At 34.0% G+C, this 22782-nt stretch overlaps 1 protein-coding gene across 3 annotated transcripts; it reads left to right on the forward strand.

Annotated features, from left to right (window-relative positions):
• Window positions 1-95: 95 nt before the first annotated feature.
• Window positions 96-21546, forward strand: LOC138699699 (calcium and integrin-binding protein 1-like). Of its 3 annotated transcripts, none has more exons than XM_069825779.1 (6): window positions 96-252; window positions 1566-1669; window positions 3416-3518; window positions 8888-9047; window positions 12025-12134; window positions 18692-21546. In XM_069825779.1, exons 2-6 carry the CDS (start codon window positions 1581-1583, stop codon window positions 18800-18802), a joined length of 573 nt encoding a protein of 190 aa, XP_069681880.1. In that variant the 5' UTR covers window positions 96-252; window positions 1566-1580; the 3' UTR covers window positions 18803-21546. The 3 variants fall into 3 exon arrangements, with proteins under 3 accessions (XP_069681880.1, XP_069681881.1, XP_069681882.1); XM_069825780.1 differs by having other exon boundaries at window positions 112-252; window positions 1571-1669; XM_069825781.1 differs by having other exon boundaries at window positions 143-256.
• The last annotated feature ends 1236 nt before the right edge of the window (window positions 21547-22782 follow it).

The raw sequence follows: 22782 nt of genomic DNA on the forward strand, positions 1-22782 counted from the left end.
TCATTTCCTCATAATGAATTATATTGCCTTTTACTCATTTTAATTGCATGCAGTGTGTTGAAACGTAAGTAATGATGTTATCAGAGTGTTATCTTTGACATTCTCTCTTATCTCGTATCCATTATCATCTCCATTCTGTTGTTTGAGAACTTGTTGCAGCTTTTATTGTCAGCTTACTAGTTGGGCTGTCTCTAATCTAGTCTGTGGAATTTTCAAGTTTGTTAATGTTCACCATCAACACAACCAGGAAGTGTAAGTAATTTGTTGAAAATTAATATTTAATATTTATATTCTTCTCTATAATACATTATTGAAGAATAATGTGTAGTTCTGTGTTATTAAATGTAAAATATATTACTTACGGAACCTGTACGAGTATTTTCTAAATAAACTACATTTTCTTTAAATATCGTACCACAAGACTAGCATTTATATTTATTTTTTTAACATTAATTAAGATTAATATTATTAAGAAGAAGATGACATTAATTTCAAGCATGAAAACTTATGATGAAGGATGGATAGAACAGAGAAAAATTCTCTCTGGCAGCAGGACTCGAACCCGGGTTTTCAGCTCTATGTGCTGACGCTTTATCCACTAAGCCACACCAGATTCCAGCTCCGATGCCAGATCGAATTCCCTCAGTTTAAGTTCTACCTCTCAGTTTTCCCTTTAGTGGCCTTCCCTCATGTACTGTGTCACAGAATATGTGACAGTGGCACAATATCCAACGCACTATGTACAGAGGTGCAGTCATTACAAATGGCTAAGTGGCTGGGATTCGACAGGATGAGCACCATCTTGAATCATTAAGTGATTACTTATCGATATGCGTATATATGATAATTCCGTGCAGGAATTCTGCGTTACCATGTGAAGGATATGAAAGAGAAAAATTCTCTCCGACACCGAGACTCTAACCCGGGTTTTCAACTCTTTGTGCTGACACTTTATCCACTAAGCCACACCAGATTCCAGTTCTGGTGCTGGATCGAATCCCTTCAGTTTAAGTTCTCTCTGTTTTCCCTTTGGAGGCCTACCCTCATGTACTGTGGCTTAATAGATGAAGTGTCAGCACGTAGAGCTGAAAACCCAAGTTTGAGTCCCAGTGCCAGAGAGAATTTTTTCTCTGTTCTGTCCATCCTTCATCATATGGTAATGCAGAATTTCTGCACGGAAATATCATATGTACTTCGGTACATCATAATAATATGAAAACTTATGCTTCAGTTATGCTTTATGATTTTATTACCTTATATTTATTGGAAATTTAAATACTGTAAAAAAAAAAATTCACAGTACGTGTAATGGTCATTAATAAACACGTGCAATAATATTATAATTTTTTATCTTTGTGACATCTTGTTATATAAAAAAAATCAGAGTACATGTAATGGTCATTAAGAAACAAATGCAATAATATTATAATTTTTCATCTTTGTCACTTCATGTTATGTATCTTTATTCTCTGTAATAGTAGAGAGTCTTTTGCATTAATTAAGTTGAATGCATCCCATCTTTGTTTATTTATGTTTATTGAATATATTGTTACTTGTGTTTTAAGCATAGAGGTGATATAATGGGTTCAGGCACATCACAGGCTCTTCCTGAGGATCAGGTGCAGGAATATGTTGACCTAACTTACCTTGAGAAGGCTGAGATACAGCAGTAAGTTGTTACACTGATTTCTATATATTTAAGTTTCTAGAAAGAATAGGTGAAAAATTGACAATATGTATTTATATCATTTTACAGGTTGCAATAATTCAGCTGAAATTCTCATGTTAAAGGAGATAAGATTCAATTCTCAGTAGATCTTGGGAGATTTGTGCCAGTATTTTAACCGAGATCTCTGACATGGAAAACTTGACAGCCAAATATGTGCATAAATAAAAATTCGCAATAAGACTCATACATTCATAAGAATTTAGCTTTTTATTCCTAAGTATTCATAAGCTATTATATAGTGTAGTAGTTAATTACAAAATTTTAGAATTATAGTCACGACGTTGTTATTCCCAGCGTGACTCCTCCTCTTTGCTTACGTCTTAGGAAGTGAAGGCTATATAAAGTCTAGGTAGGTAGTATCGTTCGCCATTTTTGTTCTTTCGTTGCCGAGCTACCATACGAGGAATCTATTTGCCACACCGTTAAACATGTCGTAGCTCCTATGATAATAAATCAAACGCACTGTAATTCAGAAAATAATTGAGTAGCAAATAATGTCCTCGTGTGCATTCTGCGAACGCCAACGAAAGAGCCAAAATTGCAGGCAATTATATTAAGTATTTATCGAGCCTTAAGAAATGAATAATGTCTTCACCAGCGAATCACAAGAAATGCACACGTTTAAATGTAGCCGACCTGCAACACGGTTGGCTGCCGGAAATTAGAGCGACGGGACTATAGTTATGACCATTAAATGAGTATTTAATTTCATTAAGATTTTTCTTGTTATAAATAAAAGGGAAAAGTTTGCAATACACTTATAATTTAACTACAATTAACGCAGATCTTTGAAACTAATCACTTTTGAATATTCTCAGACACTTAACTGTTATTCTTTATTTGTTTCAGTACTTCTGTTGCCTGTGTGAATATATTGTATGATATAAAATCGAGTACTTTATTAATTTTGAATTAAGAATCTATTTTGTTTTGTTTAAGAGGAGACCCTATCCAGGTTTTTAGATCTAAAATGGTCCCAAAATCAAAATTGGGGTTTTTGCATAAAATCATACCCCAATCCTTGCGTCACACAGGAATATGTCAATTTTTGGTACACGGCCATTTTTAAAGGAGTTACAGCTGCATTTAGGTTGTTCGTTGAAGTCAGAGCGGCTTTTTCTCGAAATAACTTTTTTTACAATGCAGAATGTTCCAAGTGCTTCAGTTTTGCTCCGATCTTTTTGAAAATTTACATACATATACACATATGTTTTGTATAAATCTTACTATGAATATAAAAAAGAATATATATTACTTTAAAAAATATTTTGTGTCAAATTCTGAAAAAGCAGAAAATATTAATTTGAAAAGTTTATATCCTATATATATATATATATATTTTTTTTTTTTTCAACATTAAAACTGTACGAAGAAAAGAAACTCATAGTATACTGGTAACTAAAATATTGGGAAGCCTGGGACTTTTTCAAAATTATACAAATTATTTTTTTTATTTACAATAAATCCAAAACCATGTATCAAAATCACTTAAAATTTGGTGAGATCTTTCTTTTAACCATCCTAGTTATGAAAAACAATATGGTGAAAATCTGTTAAAAATATTTTTAAAATTTCCAACTCCACTCAGTAGGGTCTCCCCTTATCTTAATTTTGAAATATTTAACATTACTGTTATTGAGCCATAGAAGAATAGAATATTTTAAAGGAATTTTTTGTCTTCAACAGTATTTGGAAATGTTTTTATGCTATGGATCCCGGGCATGTGAGTATAAATTGTAATTGCTGTCTTCCAGTGGCACACCTTGAAGAATTCTTGCCTCAACTGAAGGTAAATATTTGTAATAACACATACACAAATATAAACGTAATTAATATATGTATTATATATCTTAAGGTAAGCATTCATTGATCAGCACCACCTGTGCTGCAAGAGCCGCCCAAATCGTACTTTTTATGTAGAATGCGTTCACTGATCAGTATCAATATCACCCTCATCACATGCACTCGAGCACTCGAATTTTTGTCATTCTACAGCTTGAAGTTGAATGTAATGGTCAAACATAAGTGATAGTGATGAAATTATTTTCCCTGCCTATTCATTGATAAAGAAGAAGAGACAAACAATTTTGGGTCATAACATCTACAGCAAAAGATTAGACCATGGAGAATTTCATATCTTATTTTGATTTTTAATGGAAGATGTTAAATTTTCCTTTATTATCGAATAAATATGCGTTCATCCATTGCACTCAGCTTGCCAGTGAGAAACCCTTTACTTTAAGAAGAAAATGTGAATGCACAATTCTTGTGATATCATTCACTAATCAGAATTCGGCTATGACGTCATCAGCATGCGCCACACAAGCTGAAAGAGTTGCTGTCTGGAGGAATCCGTCCACTTTTCCAAGAGTTAATTCTTGCAGTGCAGATCAGTGAATGCATGTCTATTTAAAAAATGCAAAAAATATGAAATGCAATTCTTGCAGCACATGTGGTGTGGATGAATGAACACTTATCTTTATAAGATTAATTCTATTTAAATGATATCCCATTGGAAGTTAAATTTTCTTGAACAACTTTAACTATATTACTTCATTTGCTGTTACGGAATGTTATTTTTAATTACTGTACATTCTTTATCTGAGCATTTTATAATAAATATACGAAATAAATAGAAGTTTAACTCATATGCTCAGGAGTAAAAGTAATATTTTTCCCTTAATATTTCCTTGAATAAGCAGATTTAGTATATTGCTATTCAGATAATCGAAGTACTTACACAGATTGAAATTTTACACAATCAAGTGTATCAATAATTCCGTTCTTCTTGAAGTTGACTTTATATTAACCTTTTACAGTTTCTGAGAAAAAGAGACATAGTTAATAAAAGAATGAGTGGCTCCATGTTTGTAATGAAGAATATATGGAAAAGAAGACATATAAAAAATTACAGTAAAGTTAAAAAATCTAGTGAGATAGAACAAAAGACAGAATTGAGAAAATTATGTGAAACGTCTAGAAAGAAACTTTATAGAGACTCAAAGCATTAGTTTTAAGATAATTAATAGAATCAAATATAAGTTAAGAGAGAATTATAGTTTATATGCTTTTAGAAGGCACATCGGTTAGGAACAGGTGGGGCTTGTCCAGGGCGACTAGTATATGACAGGAGTGCAACATGGATATGCATTCGACAAGTAGCAAATTCCCTTTGCCTTTCTCTTTCTTCTGTTGTTAGTTTGGCAACAGTGTAGTAATACTGGGTGAATATTGGCTGAACTTACTGTCTTTTAAAAGTGTATGACGTATAAATATGAACACCATTAAATCCAAAGAATGGAAAATTAAAAATATCTCTGGAATGAAGAGGAAAAATAAATGTTGTATGAAATCCCAGAAGAAAAAAAATATTGACTAATATCTGACTGGACTAATAACAAAGAAAGAACTAGATGACTTACTAATTAAAATGAAGAACAGAAAAAGGCTTAGCAATAATGATGTACTTAATGAATACTTAACATATTGTGGACCTATACAGAATCAGAAAATATTACATCTAATAAAAGAGAATATGTAACGAAGAACTAATACCAAATGAATGGAAAGCAGGCATTATTATAGTTATAAATATGCTTAAAAAGGTGTGAAAAGAAAATAATAGAGCATAACACTCTATGTAGTCTAGTCAGAATTTATGTAATTATTAAAAAAAAAATTGAGAACATACAGTAGATATTTTAATTAAGGATCAATGCAGATTTCATGAGTTTCTAGGATTTCATGGCGACTATGATCAGAATTAGACTTTTGTTTATTCCAGGACATGGTGGAATACCGAGAAGCCTAACTCTGAATGTGAATTCGTATAGGAAGGAGCTGTACTGATCCTGGCTTTATTCAACAAATTATTAGTGAAAGGAATAAATATAATCTCCCTACATTTCTTTTATTTATTGATTTTAAAGAAGCATACAATACAGTTCATAGATTTTTTTATGCAAATTTGATTATGTACCTCTAAGCTTATTTCTAAAATAAAAGACCTATATGACAATGCAAACGTAATCTTAATATTAATTAATTTTGGCATCTCTCATTTTATAAACCTATGAATCAACAATTGGCTTTCTTCTGACAAAGGAAAAATTTTACAGTCCATTCAAAAGAAACCAAATGACCTGGAAATGTACAAAAACTTGCCCAGACATGTTCAAACATTTTTAACAACAGCCGTTACAGGTCACATTGTCACACAATTGTACCTACACCAATTTCACCATTCTGATACTCCTTCTTGTCTGTGGTGTAATAATCATGATGAAGATCTGGAACACATTCTTCTATACTGTCCATCCATAAACCACAAAAGAAGTAAATTAAAATCATCAGTACCAGTTACAGAAGACAGCTCTGCAGTATACAGTAGCATGCAAATTAATCCGAACAACGTAATTACTTATGCAAAAACACTCAAACAGGATAAAAAAAAGGATCTAAGACATACCTCAGTAATCTATGTGGCCTCCCTTGTTCCTAATGACAGCTCTGAGACGATTTGGCATGGATTCCACTAATTTCCCACAAATATTCTTCATTTCTTTATCACGAAACCATACACCAATGAGGGCAGAAATCATCTTCTCCTTTGTAGAACAATCCATTTTTTGCATTCTTCTTTTGCAAATTGACCACAAGTTCTCAATGGGGTTGATGTCGGGTGATTTGCCTGGCCAGGGGAGTACCTGAATATTCTTCTTGTTGAAGAATTCTGTAGTTTTCGAGACGTATGGCATGGTGCCAGGTCTTGTTGGAACACACCTCTGCCATCCGGAAATGATTTTTGCAGCTGGGGTACGATTCTGGTTTCCAATAAGTGAATATATTTGTCAGAATTCATCATTCCCTTGATAGGTATTAATGCTCCATGTGTAAAACAACCCCAAAACATTACTTTAGGGGGGTATTTGGGTGCTTGTTGGAGATGAGTTGCTGTTACTTTTTCGGATCCTTTCCGTACGTAAGAAACACGGTGGCCGTGGACCTCGAAATGAGACTCATCGGAAAAAAGTACATTCTTCCAGTCATTCACTGTCCAGTGTTGATGTAATTTTGCCCACATTAAGCGTTTTTTGCACATAACAGGGGTTAGCAGTTGCTTCTTAATAGGCTTACGAGCCCTTCGTCCAGCTTCCAAAAGCCTACGCTGCACTGTTGTGACGTGAATATTCGCCCCAGTGGTAGCCATTAACTCGCGGGTTAAGTCGACAGCAGTTAGTCTAGGATTTAATTTACTTTTCCTGACAATTAAACGATCATCTTCCTTTTCCGGCCACAGTTTCCTTTTTTCTGGGGTGTGATGGATCCAGTCTCCCTCGAATGAATTATGATCGAATTAACAGTAGCCAAACCGATGTGACATTCTGCAGCAATTTGCCTCTGTGTCATAGAAGAATGCTCTGCTAATGTTATAATTTTAGACCGTTTTCGTGGAGTTGTATCCATTTGTGAAGACGACAGAATGTACACAGGATTGCAGTATTAAGTCTTCAACACAACTGAAATGCTTATAAGTACAAAACAACAGGCAAAATGTCACATATTATAAAAAAATAATGACAGACCTTCAACAATGGAATTACATGTACTACAGATGTCAATTAAAGCGGTATGAGCAGCTGTGAGGCCAACAATGACAGAAAATGTAAAAATATGTCGTGTTCGGATTAATTTGCACGCTACTGTATATTGACTACACCCCACCTCTGGCTACTAGCAACAGGCATCTATAATGAACACTGATCAAAATAGGAGTCACGAGAAGAGACAAAATTCCAAATAATGGAGAAGACAGGAGAAACTAATGTAGTTGTTAAATATAACGGAATATAAATCAAAGTGGAAAACTCATATAGATCGAATGAATAACAGACAACTCCCAAAAGAGTTCTCAACAATGTCCCAAGTTCTAGGAGAAGTGAGAGAAGACTAGAGATCTGAGCCTCAGAATGGATTCTGGAGGCCTAAATCTTGATGGATAGAAAAAGAGATGAAGAAAAAGAGGCACTTACATGATCAATTTTCTGATTGTATTATTGATATTAAATATATAAAAAAAACAACTGTTTCCATTCCTATATATATATTCTAAATTATAGACATCAGCTGAAAGAATTTGAGTGACCACAAGGGTCCTGAATACAATAAACATGTACAATGTAATGTGATGTGATACATTAAAGAAAAAAGAAAGTTGATTGTTTAAGGCAAATATAAGTGGATTAATTGAAATACAGATGATGATGTAATATTTGAAGAGAATCCTTGATAATATTTATAAGAACAGACATTACATAATCAAAAGGAATGTGAAGTTCCTTAAGATAATTCCATGTGAATTTGGAAATAGAACCTCTACTGCCAAACAGCAAACCAATGACAGACCATAGTTTAAGAGGGACGTTGTACTTTTGAGAAAGATAAGGCAGACAAGGTTCATATATGGACTTCTTCTCAATATCAACTTCGGTGGCCTGATTTAGGTTTCTTTTGAAACGGATAGTAGGGTCAAGAACAAGATCCCATTTTAAGTGTCCGTTAATAGTAATAATGTCTGCCCATCTGAAAGAACCATCTGATGATACACAATGTACTTCCTCATGAATCTCCCAATTTAAAGTTTTTAATGCTGTCGCCAAAGCATGTCGTACACGATGATGTCTAGCATTGATCAGCAGCTCGCCTTTAGGGCATTGTCCAAGCACGTGTCCAAGTGTTTCAAGCTCACTACAGTCTGGATGACGTCAGCGGGTTGTGCTTAGAGTTCTGCCCGGTATTGCGCGAACCGCCGAAATATTGCTTGACATTTTTAAAGCATTGGTCCATTCTGAGGAAATACTTCTGTTGATACTATTAATACTACTACTTCTGTTAGAACTAATGCCATATCACCACCACTAACTAGTATTTCTGACACTACCACTTCCAGTACTACCACTGCTTTTAAATAACGGTGCTCTGAACTAATTACTGTCATTTATGAGTGTCTCTTTGTCTCAATCTTTGTACAGCAGCCTCTTCCTCAATGTGTCATTGTGAATGTGTGTACTTTTCATTTTAGACAGATGTCATCATGTTATTTAATTTCACAGGCGTATACTAACAAACTTATTTAAAAAGCTTCTCTTCTGTGATTAGGTAAACCCTTTCTTGGATCGCCTGTATGATGTCTTCTTCCAAAGACGTGGTTCAAATGGCGAGTTTTACTTCTCTTTCGAACAACTCTTAGACATGTGTTCAGCCTTGTCACCTCAATGTCCAGAAAACGTGAAAGCCAAGTGGGCATTTAGAGTTTTTGGTAAGTGACAAATATTCTATTTTTTAGAAAAATGTAATATATTTGCCATTTATAAATTAATAATAATAATAATAATAATAATAATAAACCTGTCAACTTGGCTTAGTGGACATTGTATGTGCTTGTCATCCAAGTGGCCATGGTTCGAATTCCCATTGTTGGGCAATAGAAGAGATTAGTCTTCCATCCACAGTGGGACTTTGTGTTTGTCCCTTGTGGCAAAAGTCAAAGATACCAGAGTTTTTCGAAGTTTTAAGGTAAGATCCGATCACTTTGCATTATTATCAAAAATTGATTTGCCAGCTAGATGGATTAGAAATAAGAGACTCAGTAACTCCAACCATAGACAACATTAAAGAATTAAGCTCCTTAGAGAAGAAAGTATAAGGAAATTATACTGTAACCACCTTCAATAATACTTAGACGAATGAGCTATAAATATAGACATTAATCTGAATAGGAAGACTTTATATTAAAAACTGCAACTGAAGCATTAGGCATGAGATATAAGAAGAAAAGAAACAAAGGCTTAGCAATATGAACCATTGACATTGCGACAGTAATAAGTAATAAAAATGGAGCTTATTTAACATTTTTGAACAGTGGATCAGATGCAGATAAAATAACATACAAAAGAAGAAGTGCAATATTGTGAAGAGAGAAACAAGGAGGTTGCAGCAGAGAGAAAGTTGGACCTATATGTCAATGTGAGTACAGTTGAATACAATGTTCATTGAAGACAAACACAGACATAAAATTCTGCAATATTTGAATAAAACTGAAAAGGATACAGCCCAAATAAGTGGCATATCAAATTAAGAATAATGAATTAGAATCCAATTTAGAACAAGTTTATCAAGAAGTCGACACTATAGGCTAACTCATGATGAATTGGAAGTAGCAATAATGGAAATGAAAAGGAACAAAGCTCCAAGCCATAATGGTATTAACTCAGAACTGATTAGATATATCATACAAGGTGTCAAGGAAATATTCTTACATATTTTAAATATATGCTGGAGAAGTAGAAATGTACCAGATGAATGGAGAAAAGCCATAGTTATACCTATTTCCAAAAAAGAAAATAGGAATGACTGCGATAAAATAAGAGAATTAGCTTATTGACAGCTGCCTATAAGATCTATACGAGGATTATAATGTGACATGTGAATATTATAAATTAAGTTTTTCTACAGGAGCAAGAACATGGGTTCAGAAAGGGCTGATTATATATGGAATGTATATTTATATTGAAACAGATAATTAGAAATGACGCGAATTTAATTTAGAAACCCATGTCTTGTTTGTTTATTATGTTAAAGCGTTTCATAAAACAAGAAGTAAATTATGGGACATAATGTTGAAAAAGCAGTACCCCCCTCATTTAGTAGAAGTTATACAGAGCCTCTATGAAAACATATCTTTTAAAATAAACATTGGAATAGCAATATATATAGATATGTGAATATCAACCAAGAAACAAGACAAGGTTTTCCTCTCTGACCTGCTGTTTTTAATATGTATGTTCATACAGCCATAGAGGATTGGCGAAGGAAATTAAGAACTCATTTTAGACTTGAATCTCAAATTTAAATACAGCAATGTTTGCAGATGGATCAGTTATTTTAGCAAATTCAGAAAATCAACATTAGTTAGCTACTGAGCAAATTGTATTCTGTAACTTCCACGTACAATCTAGAAATCCCAGTTGAAAAGTAGAAAATAGTGACATTTAAAGACAAATATCCCAGAAGGTCTAAAATAATCAGTAACAATAGTATAGAACAAGTAAGTCAGTTTAATTACCTGGAATGTGATATATTATGTGAGAATGATGATTTACAAAATAAGTTGGGAAAATTCATGTACATGTATGGAACAATAAAGCACACTTTGGCAAGGAAAACGAGAAAGTGTACAATTTTACCAGGTAATGGCTATTTTACTTGATTGTATGGTTTAAAATATTGGGTACTATATGAAGGAAGTGAGTCTCCAGAAATGAGATTTCTAAGATATGTACCAGGATATAAAGCATCGTAAAATAACCTACTAAAATAAATAAAAATGTACCAGGATACAATCGACGAAATAAAATAAGCAACCTCACGATTAAAAATATACTTGAACTTAAATGAGAAGATAATCAGGAATTGTATTGTATTGTATTTATTTACATTCCGTGGTATTCTTACATCGCTTCACAGCTAGAATATGGAACATGTCAAAAGAATCTTAATAGTACTATATACAGTCTTAATTATAGTCACAGTCTAGTTGAAATAAAAATAGAAGAGTTTTACAATGTACTAATACAACACAAGGGGTTAGTATCATTACTTAATATAAGACAGAAATATTGATACATCTTGATTACACAACTTTTAACACTGTATCACTCGGAATTTGTATTATATGACTTTCTCGTATTAAATTCTATTGTACCCGGTTTACATGTTTCGACCTGTTATTGATCTTCTTTAGAACTGGTCGTTACTGGTCTTGGGGCCTCTTGGTTTGTTTCCTGTGGGGGTGTATTTGTGTAGTGTAATGTGGAGTCAAAGAGTGTGTGTTCTGAAATTGAGTTGTGTGTTGAGAATTATTCTACACATCCAACCAAAAAGCCAGAAACTAAACACACTAAAACAATATGAAATATACAGACACACAAAAACACACCCTAATGAAATTCTCAACATGACATTGTTTATTTTTATTTGAAAATATCAGTGCTTGGTCCTTTATTTACAAGTATTACGACGATCTTACTGAAATTATTTTGATAATTTGAAATATACTATAATTCTCATTGGCACCATTGACACCACCATTCGCCACTCTCATTGCTATCACCATTATCACACTTTGAAATGTAGGCTTATGACCTGTTCTTACTCTTAGATATACATAATTACATACAGGATTCTTAATTTATAGAAACTGTCAAATCTTACTCTTGAAACTTTATTTATTGCAGATTTTAATAATGACGGATATATTGGGGAAGAAGATATGATGGCGATAATTGACAGATTAATACAAAAGAAACAGCTTGACACAAATGAAAAGAAGAAAATTATAGAAAATGTAAGTATAGTAAGAAACAATTTCACGCATGTTTCGTAATATGATATTGAAATTTAATATTTCACGTAACAAACTCGAGTGAACTCATTTTGGTGGATAAATAGGTAAACCATTATATGGCAGTAACAACTCTACATCACATTCACAAATTTCCCTCTGGATTTCGTCGTGATAGGAGTAGCAACGGGGTGAGAGTTTTCTGGGCTAAGAGGCCATGTTCTACTGGCGATGTTAAGTCCAGACGTTCAGTCTACAGCTGTGGTAGATAACATCAATGGCGAGGCACTCTGCAAAGTGATCTCAGCTTGCCAGGGATGACTGGCGTCCTTATAGAGTTCAGCATTGTGATTTTTTTCTGCAGTATCTTGTAAAACATGTCATTTAACGGCATTATTATTAGGTTGAAAGTTTTCAGGAGTGGAGGGGAAGGGAATTCATCTTCAAGGTAGCTTATTAATGCACTCGATTCCCTTACCAACAATGAATCCTACCCACAATCATTTTATGTTGTTTCAAAGTGTTTTATTAATGCTTGCTTGTTTTCATAAACAGAGTTTACTATCCTGCTTTGAAAATTCCATTTAGTTTGACTAGAACATACTGTAGCAGTCATCGACTGCACACTTCTTGGAGTAAATCTGTTGTCTTACTTGATACAGAGAAAAAAAAGCAGAGTGTGCTGACAGATTTGCAAAAAATATTTTTATTGATGTGATGTTACAATTCACTTGTATTATACTATGAAGTTGGTGTGCGTAGCAGTGTACGTAGTGAGCAATGGGGTATATATCTCTTATTAATTTCTGAACTCCATTTTGTGAATCCAAAATATCAGAAACACCATTATAATCTTGGGAACACCAACTTATCTTTCAAATTATATGGTTCTAATGCTTGTATCTTCTGTAAAATATCAGCATCATATAGGTACCATTACTGTTTAGAAGGTTTGGAGTTTTTATCGATGCATGTTTCGTTACTATGATAACTGTGTCATGCTTGTATTAACAATAATTGTTGTTCACAATACAGACGGCAGTAGGACACATTTGGTGATCACGTAATTAGTAGGCATTTTCCGAACAGTTGGTCTTCTAAGTCACCAGACATAATTCCAGCTGACTACTGGTTATGTTATGGGGTTGCCTAAAAGAAAAGGATTTCTTAGCAGGGGCGGTTATTCAGGTGAAGTAGGTGAAGTGTCACTTCACGTATTTACGTATAAAACAAAATTTTATCTCATATTAAGAATTAATTCCAATTATTACCGATACCGTATTTTTAAAATAAAAACAAAGTTTTCTTTTCAGTCGTTATAAACAATGTTTAGTTGTATAAATACTACCTGTAACCGTTCGCTGAATAGAATAGTGTCAACTGTTACAAGCGCCGAGCAGTGTCTATTGGAACTTACAATACTGTAAAGGTGAAATTATTTGGGCTCCCATTCTCATACAGCACTCGGTTTCCATGGTAACGTGACGTCACGCACTAAAGAAAGATTGTATGAGTGAAGTGCGTTTCTGAGTCTTTCAGTTACGGAGAACTGTCAGACTTCTTGTAGGCGGAGTAACCAGTTTGCAGATCTAACTGTATTAATAACAGAGAAGGGGTGAAACCGGTCTCCAAGGCCGGGGGCTATTGTTTAAGGGCTGTGAAATTTTACAGTATGTACTACCTGACTCGAGAATAGTATCCTCATTTCTTGTTTCCATGCATCCACCCCTGCAGTGGTAAATTAGCTGGCTGTATGTTATTTTATCAGGAATACACACCACACACATTCGCAAAGTTTAAAAGTTGTTTTCTGCTGCTTATACTATTTTTTCTCATGAGCTCATGATCTTGCCAGTTTTGTTCCAACGCTTGTATTTGAAAGTTTAACGCGCGCGTAATGTACGCATGTAGTTTAATATTGTGTACGTATATATTAACTTATTATTTAATGTGTTTAGAATATATTAGTGATAAGTGTACATAGTGTATTAACCCTACAGTACATCATAGTGTATATTATATGTTTAATCACTATAGTGCTATTATACAAATACTTAGGTACAAGTACATAGAAAATGTTGATTAGTGAGTGCGAAATATGTATCCTGAAAATGACACGGTTTGTAATTTATTAGAAATGTCATTTTGTAGACTTAAATATGAGGATAAAAAAGATCTTTTAAATTCTGGACGACCTACAGTTCCATTTGTTATTTGTTTTAAAAAGTTCTAAGAAAATACAGAAGTTGTATAAAATAACTTTAAAAAATTCTTCCAATGAAAGAAGCTTTTCTGTTTGAAAAGATTGAAAATTTCACTTGGAATGCCACATCACAGGAGAGATTTCATTATTAGCCCATAGCTTTGCATAGAGATATACTGTCCACCCTCAGTTAAGCTGAGACATTTTATGAAGACATCATCGACAGGTTTGCTGCTTTAAAATGTAGGAGGATTGACTTGGTATGCAAGAAATTGGGTGAGTCCTGAAATAAATTAATTTTTCTGTTTGCATGTGTTCTAGAACTATTAAAACTGTACGTAGTTTACGAATTGTAGGCCTACTCATATATTGGTAAAACTGTTGATGTATTTGTGTATATGAACAGCACTTCACCTATTTTTTGTACAGCGAGCCACTACTGTTTCTTAGTAGACCTACTACACGTGAGGAACTGAAACCGTCAATATCGGGTGTCATTGAAAACATCCCTAGGAATGTGCTTACTAGCATATAAGAAAGAATATTTCTTATTAAACAACATGGTGGTGATCATATTGAATGTTTTTGTGTTTTAATAAAATCCCATACGAACAAATTGGTATGTTTATTTTTGTGGAATCTAAAAATTTGACAAACTTATTACCATTTCAAAATGGGAACTTACTTTTGAATAACCTTATATTTACACACCTTTGAGACTTCCAGATGTTTATTCAAGCAACTATCTATCTTTGCAATTTCATTCACCAAATCTAAGAATACTCCTCTATTTAGCAAGTTTTCTGTCATATTGTGTTATTGTTTAATCGTTTTCATTGACAGTTTTATTAAAATATGAAAATATGTCAAGATGGACAAAAAAAATCTGCTTTTTATTGAAGTAATTGTTCGAAAATATACAATGACATTTCAATTTTTCTCGTTTATTGTAGTACATACTATTTGCTGATTACAAATGTTATTTTATTTTATTTTTTTTCAAAATTGAACATTTTTGTAGTAAAAGTGTGATCTGTTCAATATGTGAAGATAGGTGTGAAGAAAGTGATGCGTAACATTTTCCAGACTGTTATGCTGAAGTAATTGTTAGAAAACATACAATTCACATTTCAGTTTTTCTCTTTTATTATAGTACATACTATTTGTAGATTACAAATGTTAAAACACTGTTCAAATTTAAACATTTTTGTAGTGGTCACAAAAGATGTTGGTATTGCATGTTGTTTAAAATAACTCTGTATTGCTAGGGTTAATAGTCCAAGAAACATTACCACCAAATAACAAACAATTAAAATAAAATAGTGGTTTTTCATTTTCACTTGTTATAAACCACTGTTTTCTCTTGTATCAGTCATAATTGGAAGATCGTGATTGTGTCTTTGTAGAATATTGACAGGTGAATGATTTGGTCCTAATTGTTTAACGTTACGTTTCTTTTGGTCACCTAATTTTATGACTGGATTTTTTTTAACAAAAAGTCCACTTTATCCATAATGTTACTGAATATCGCAAGTATTTTACACTTTACACCTTAATAATCTTACCATTCTACACAATGTGACTCAAGTAGGCCCTAACAAGACATCAGGTTAATGGCTTTCGCCTCTCCCCCTCACAACTTAAGCATCTGATTCCCATATCTTCCTTCTACTTCGTCTGCCTGAGATCTAACTCATTTGCCATTTGTTTGAAAAAATTGTAATAAAGATTATTAGGTTGACACTATTCTTTGTGACAAGCTCTTTCAGACATACGTTCCTGTCATCTCAAGCACAATCTTTCATTTCAGAGTCAATTGTTGTTGAGTGCAGACGCGAAATTCTGTAATTTTGAGTTTGTCCACACATGAAACTAAAATGTAATCACTGTTGTTAAATCTTACTTCATTATTTCAAATCTCACAAAAATACATTTCAGAATATTTACTTAATATTTTAAAGCTAGTTTATGACAATGGTTTTATTTTGGGTAGTATCCTACAGTGTTGTAAAATCATGTGGCAACAGTTGCAGTGAAAAGTTGCCAGTGAGCTCTACAAAATGCAAAAGTGTGCGCATTTCGTTCTGTATGTCAGATGATAATTTATTCACTGTGAACCAGATTTTAAACACCATAAAAGTTATCCCTCTAGTGCTCAGTGATAACTAAAGTTACCATGAAATTTTAGCATCTACTGATGCCTATGGAATTTTTTTAGTATTGTGGCGCCAGTCTGGATTGTTCTGGTTGCCTCAGGAGTGTATGTGTGCATCTAGCGAGAAGGAAGACGCGGGGAAACGGAAACTCGAGGTTCGGTAGGAGCAAGGGGAGAAGGCTATGGTGACAGCACAGAGCGGAGAGAGCGAGGGAAACATCTAGAAGCAGATTTCTCTCGAAGGTCCAAAAAGCCACGCGAATCGAAGGTTCGAGATTATGTGGTGTAGCAATAAAAGCGCGAGTTTCCGACAGGGAGTCAGTCAGTCTTCAAGTCTTGTCTTAGACAAGTTAAGGTAGAGGTTCTACTGGCTGCATCAGAGAACCGACGCAGAAAAGTGGTGCCGAAGGTGCGACAGATGTGCAGCCAGTCGCAGACCAAGGACACGCAGCAGGGGAGCCATGCAGCAGTACAATGTGGGATCCCCCTCGAGGATCGAGGGACCTGCTACCTGCTAGTAGCCAGGATTATTTCACAAAATGGCCTGAGGTGTACGCAATTCCAAACCAAGAGGCTTCAACAGTGGCAGACGCACTGCTTGACAACTTCATCTGCCGATTCACGTGGCTTTCTGGACCTTCGAGAGAAATCTGCTTCTAGATGTTTTCCTTGCTCTCTCCACTCCGTGCCGTCACTGTAGCCTTCTCCCCTCACTTTGTACAGCGCTACAGCTCCTACTGAAGCTCGAGTTTCCGTTTTCCCATGCCTTCCTTTTTGCTAGATGTGCGTGCACACTCCTGAGGCAACCAGAACAATCCAGACTGGTGCCACAGTATTTTTCCCATTACGTGAGCAATGCATAGATCAGGTATATGTGAAAAAATGTAGAAAATTAAAACGTAAATAGTTCTCAGCACTAATGGGTTAATACATTACATATTCATTATGAGGTCTCGCCCACCTCATTGAATATTACACGACTACTCTGAAGTAGCCAATATGTATTATTACTATTTAATACGAGAAAAATTCGTACCAGCACCAGGAATCGAACCCAGGACCTCTCAGCTCTGCGCGCTGAGCGCTCTTTCCAACTGAGCTATGCCGGGACATGATACACGGCGCTGGCCGAACCCCTCTCGTAATGCTTTTTACGGCCTTACTACCTGCATTTGAGACGATACACGTCATATATGCAGGAGCTCATATTTTAAATGACTTTATGGCCATATTGAACATCAGTTTGTGAAAACTGCTAACAGTTAATACATTACATCGTCTCCCGGCATAGCTCAGTTGGAAAGAGCGCTCAGCGGGCAGAGCTGAGAGGTTCTGGGTTCGATTCCTGGTGCCGGTACGAATTTTTCTCGTATTAAATTGTAATAATACACATTGGCTACTTCAGAGTAGTCGTGTAATATTCAATGAGGTGGGCGAGACCTCATAATGAATATGTAATGTATTAACTGTTAGCAGTTTTCACAAACTGATGTTGAATATGGCCATAAAGTCATTTAAAATATGCGCTCCTGCATATATGACGTGTATCGTCTCAAGTGCAGGTAGTAAGGCCGTAAAAAGCATTACGAGAGGGGTTCAGCTGGTGCCGTGTTTCGTGTCCCGGCATAGCTCAGTTGGAAAGAGCACTCAGCGTGCAGAGCTGAGAGGTCCTGGGTTCGATTCCCGGTGGCGGTACGAATTTTTCTCGTATTAAATAGTAATAATGGGTTAATGTTTGAGGATCTAGAACTCCATGAGATGCCGAGCACAACCTGTGTTGCAAGTTCTAGTATCTCCAGGCAAGTAAAGTCTAAAGAGAACGAGACTTCGTTTGTATTAGTGTACTGGTACATACATGTATGTATAATAATTAAATACATATTATCGTATTGAATACATACCTATTATATTGAATAAATAGCAATTTTCATGTGGAGCTAAGTTCCGAAAGCTCGAGACGTCCCTGAAGATTAGGATGATGTTGCACATGGTATATTATTGCAATAGTTGTTGCCATTATTATTATTATTATTATTATTATTATTATTATTATTATTATTAGTATTGTTGTTTTTATTGTTGTTCGCAGTCTTTGTGTTGTTTGAATTCCATGCTGAGAGATTTTAATAATGGTACTTGTATTACAAATAAAACCTTCTCTTTTATGTTCATGTTAGCTTTGAATGTTTGACTATATTTCAGATCTTGAAAGACGTCAATCTGGGTAAGACAGGTGATATTTCTCCAAGAGAATTTGTCCATGCTGTCACGAAGATGCCAGACTTCACTTTTTCCTTCCAGTTTAAGGTGTAATGTGTTTAAACGTCTCCTAGTACGTCGTAATTTATAATATAATATTTATAGTGCTTATTTAATTGAAAGAAAAACAAAACTTAGTATCATGCCAAAGAACAGTGGTGAAATTAGCAAAGCATGATTTTAGAATGGTTTTGGAATGTAAGGAGATACCAGTATGAGTGGTTAAGGACTGAGTGAATTCCACCACTGATATTATCATGGTTAAGTGAAACACAAACAATAATCAGTAATAACAAACTTATATAATATAAATTCTAGAAATTAAACAGTAATATAGACTACTGAAAGTAAAAAAAGAAACAAAAAATATAAATTACAGTTATGTTTTAATTCAGGTTTTCAAGTTTTTCCATGCACACATTGCATCATGATGAAGAACTAAATTAAATCAAGAAAAGAGAACAGGAAGTTCGTTATGCAGATAAATAAAAACTATTAGGTAATTAATTATTCAAATACTTAGACCATTGGATTTTCTCTTTTTGTTACCCTATCTAATACCTATGTCAGTAAATGTTGTGATTTATTAACACTTTTCCCTGAAATGTTAATAGCTTTGCAATTTAGTATGTGCTGCAAGTTCATAGTGAAAGCCACTTCTCTGCAGAGAACAAATTTTGACAATGTATAAATTCCAATTCTGAAGAGATGCGCTGCTGTACAGTCAAGTCCAGTTACTAGTCTGAAGAAGCCACTGCTGTTCTTCTTGGAGAATATTGTTGCTTGCTAATCCTCTGGATTTTCGACTTGTTCCATTTTCCATCTAGCATCACATGAGTACTTCACCTTCTTGGAGAATTAGGAATCAAATTTTTATTACTGGTATTTAAAATTTCGCACCAAAATTTATTTTCAGTAACTTTTTTTATATCATTGAATATTGTTCGTTTATAATTTTTCTTTATTAATAATATTGTGGAATAATACGAAATCTCAGAATGAAATCTTTGTTGGATTGTGATTCCTTTCTTTGCCAGAAAGCCTGCATTTTCATTACCTTCCAATCCACAATGATAAAGTATCCATAGTAAAGCAACTATTTTTGTCATAAGTAGAAACATGAAATGTAAGCTTCAGCTTTTCTTATTTATTACCAAAGACTATAATATAATATTACCTCTGAGTGAGGTTCTGGCTGATATGTACATCTATTATCAGGCAGTACATCTCATTTGACCATATGTGTTAAAGGAAAAACAATTGTTTGTATGTATAGTAGAACCTCTATTATCCGTGGTAATGAAGGGGGTGGGCTGAACTGTTAATCGAAAACATCGGATAATCTGTACCATAAAAGATTTTCGTAAATTTAGTGAATAATGCTTACACTTTCGTAATTCCTTTCGTGGTTTTGTCGGTGTTGCGTTTAATATACTAGATAGTGGATCAGAAGTTCACAAATTTAAGTCTGGTTATCAACGATGGGTTTTGAAGGGGCAAGGAAACTCCTTGTAATGGTTGTCTGTGGAAAGATATCAGTATTGGAGGTCTCATGTTGTAGATTTACGTACGTTCTACACTCCAATATCGTATTCTGATGCGAGATGAGCCACGGTTTATCTTTCCCCAAATCACTCAATTATTTACACTTTTTTTTATGTTTCTTATCACAATGAGTGTTCGTTTGATACCCGTAGAAAATATTTCATATGGAAGTTGCACAGTACGACAACTCGAACAATAGACCATACTGTTTAAGGGGAAAGGCTTGTAATAACCCTTTCTAGAAAAAAAAAATAACGTGCTAATACAATGTGCAATACTTCATATATTTCTGCAGCAAAAAAAGCGAGAGAAAGACACACGGTTAATCCAGCAATTGGTTAATAGGGTGACGGATAATTGGGGCTCTACTGTATCTGAAGTCTGATTAGTGTAATATATAGCTAATGGAGGGAGAAAGGAACTGGCCGTTATCTTCTGGTCTAATTGCCTCATAAGTGGTGCCATTTTAGTATTGGACCTGTCTTCGGACAGTTGACAAAACAACAATATAATATAATGTGAATAAACGGAAGTAATATCTCACTTCTTATTAACTTTTTTCATAGTTTACATAATTATTTAACGACATTTGATAAATACTTCAAATACATAATTTTATTAATGACTAAGTGATGTTTGTGTACTGTTATGTATGATACATTAATGAAAATATGCTTTCAAAAAGTTCAAAGTAATTTCATCTCTTATAACTGATGTCACTTTCCCTTGAGTAGCGCCCATATAGAGAGCGTTCCGGTAATGGAGGAATTTTTGAAGAATGTCCAGGTATTAGTGGTAGTACTGAAGGTGTTCGGTATTTTACATAATACTGTGGGAACTTCAGATATATTCTGAAACATAAATTGTTTGCAGATATAAAGATATATAACATTACAGAAAAAATTGCATTTCTAAATTGAATACATTGAGTTAATAAGTGATTTGTAATGTTTCTGCTTTCCAATTACAATTGAGTTTAAAAATATATGTTATTATTATTATCTTATTAAAATCAGTGCTATTATTTACCTGGTAGGATCTGGTGGACACTGCCACATATAGTCAGCATTGATGAAGAAATCAAGTGGGTGTAGACGACCTGAGTGGTCTTTATATTGATCTCTGTGTTTCTGACAAAGCTAAAATATGAATATTTTTTTTATGTACGCAGTATTATTAATTATCTATATTCATATTGTTATTGCATTTGTAAGTAAATACAACAATAAAAATTAATGACATTCACAGTTTCATTTCTAGTAGTTAAAAGAATATGTATGTTAATACTACTGTATCTTTTTGTTAATACTACTGTATCTTCTTTTTATATTGCTTGTATTATTTTATTTGTATTTATCTTTGTTTGTTTTTGTAATTATATTTCTTTATTCTGTATATTTGAATTTAAATAAATAAATAAAATAAATACTGACAAAAAAAAAAAAAAAAAAAAAAAAAGTAAAAATTGTCCACTTCCTTACGTCGTACTGGATCTGTTACTGACTGGGATAGTGGCATAACAGGTTGACGTAGCATTCTTTCTAAATTAATGATTTTATCAGCTGCCACTAAATCTGGTCGAGGAGAGTATGGGCATGATTGCAAACCCCAGTTCTCAGACGGCATCTGTAAATCAAAAGTTCTTTATTGTACTTATTAACAACAACACTATAATTTAGATGTTTTCTGGAAAAAGAACTTAACTGCAAAATATTGATCAAAATGACATTCAGGCATTTCTAGAGGGCGCCATGTTTGTTGAAGGGGAAATAATATTTTGTCAGGAGGGAGATGTGTTATTAAGGATTCAATATATGCTGGAAATGGAAAAACAACGTAATGTACGTTAAGTTGCTATTCTGGGGAACATCTTAATTATTTTCTCTATTGCCTCAATACTTCACCATCTTCGATGGTTTAGTGGCTATTATGTTCTTCTACTGTCATGGAGGGTAATGGATTCTGTAGAGGTGTAGCATCCATGAATGTGGTGGAAGCATTGCTTCCTCTATTATTTTTAAAGGAAAGATTTGTTTGATTTCTTTAAGGATAAATGATTATTTGCTTTTTTTTATATTTCGTTATTTCGTATTTATACAGTGTTTTGACTTGGGATGAATTTTAATGTATGGGTGTTGTTAGATGTTAGTTTTCCTGCTTGTCACTATAGGTTGCTGAGGAAAAAAAAAATGGAGACAGATACAGAAGCATATGCTTTGTTTCTCTCACGGTATGTGACTGGAGTGACATCCGCATCTTTCTGATGTTTCTCCACTGTATTGACGACAAGATTGACAAGCATTACCAACAGCACGTGTTACTGTGTAGTGTTTCAAAAATTGACTATGTTGTTGTTTTCTAATGCCAGGCGTTTGACAATAAAGTCATTTGACCTCTTGCACTCCAATATTTTTCGAAGATATTATCATGACCAGCCACTGAAGCACAGATTTTTAGGTGTTCCGAATCCATTTCTTGGTTTGAGTTGC

This window comes from Periplaneta americana, chromosome 5 (genome assembly GCF_040183065.1).
Source record: "Periplaneta americana isolate PAMFEO1 chromosome 5, P.americana_PAMFEO1_priV1, whole genome shotgun sequence".
Lineage (NCBI taxonomy): Eukaryota > Metazoa > Arthropoda > Insecta > Blattodea > Blattidae > Periplaneta > Periplaneta americana.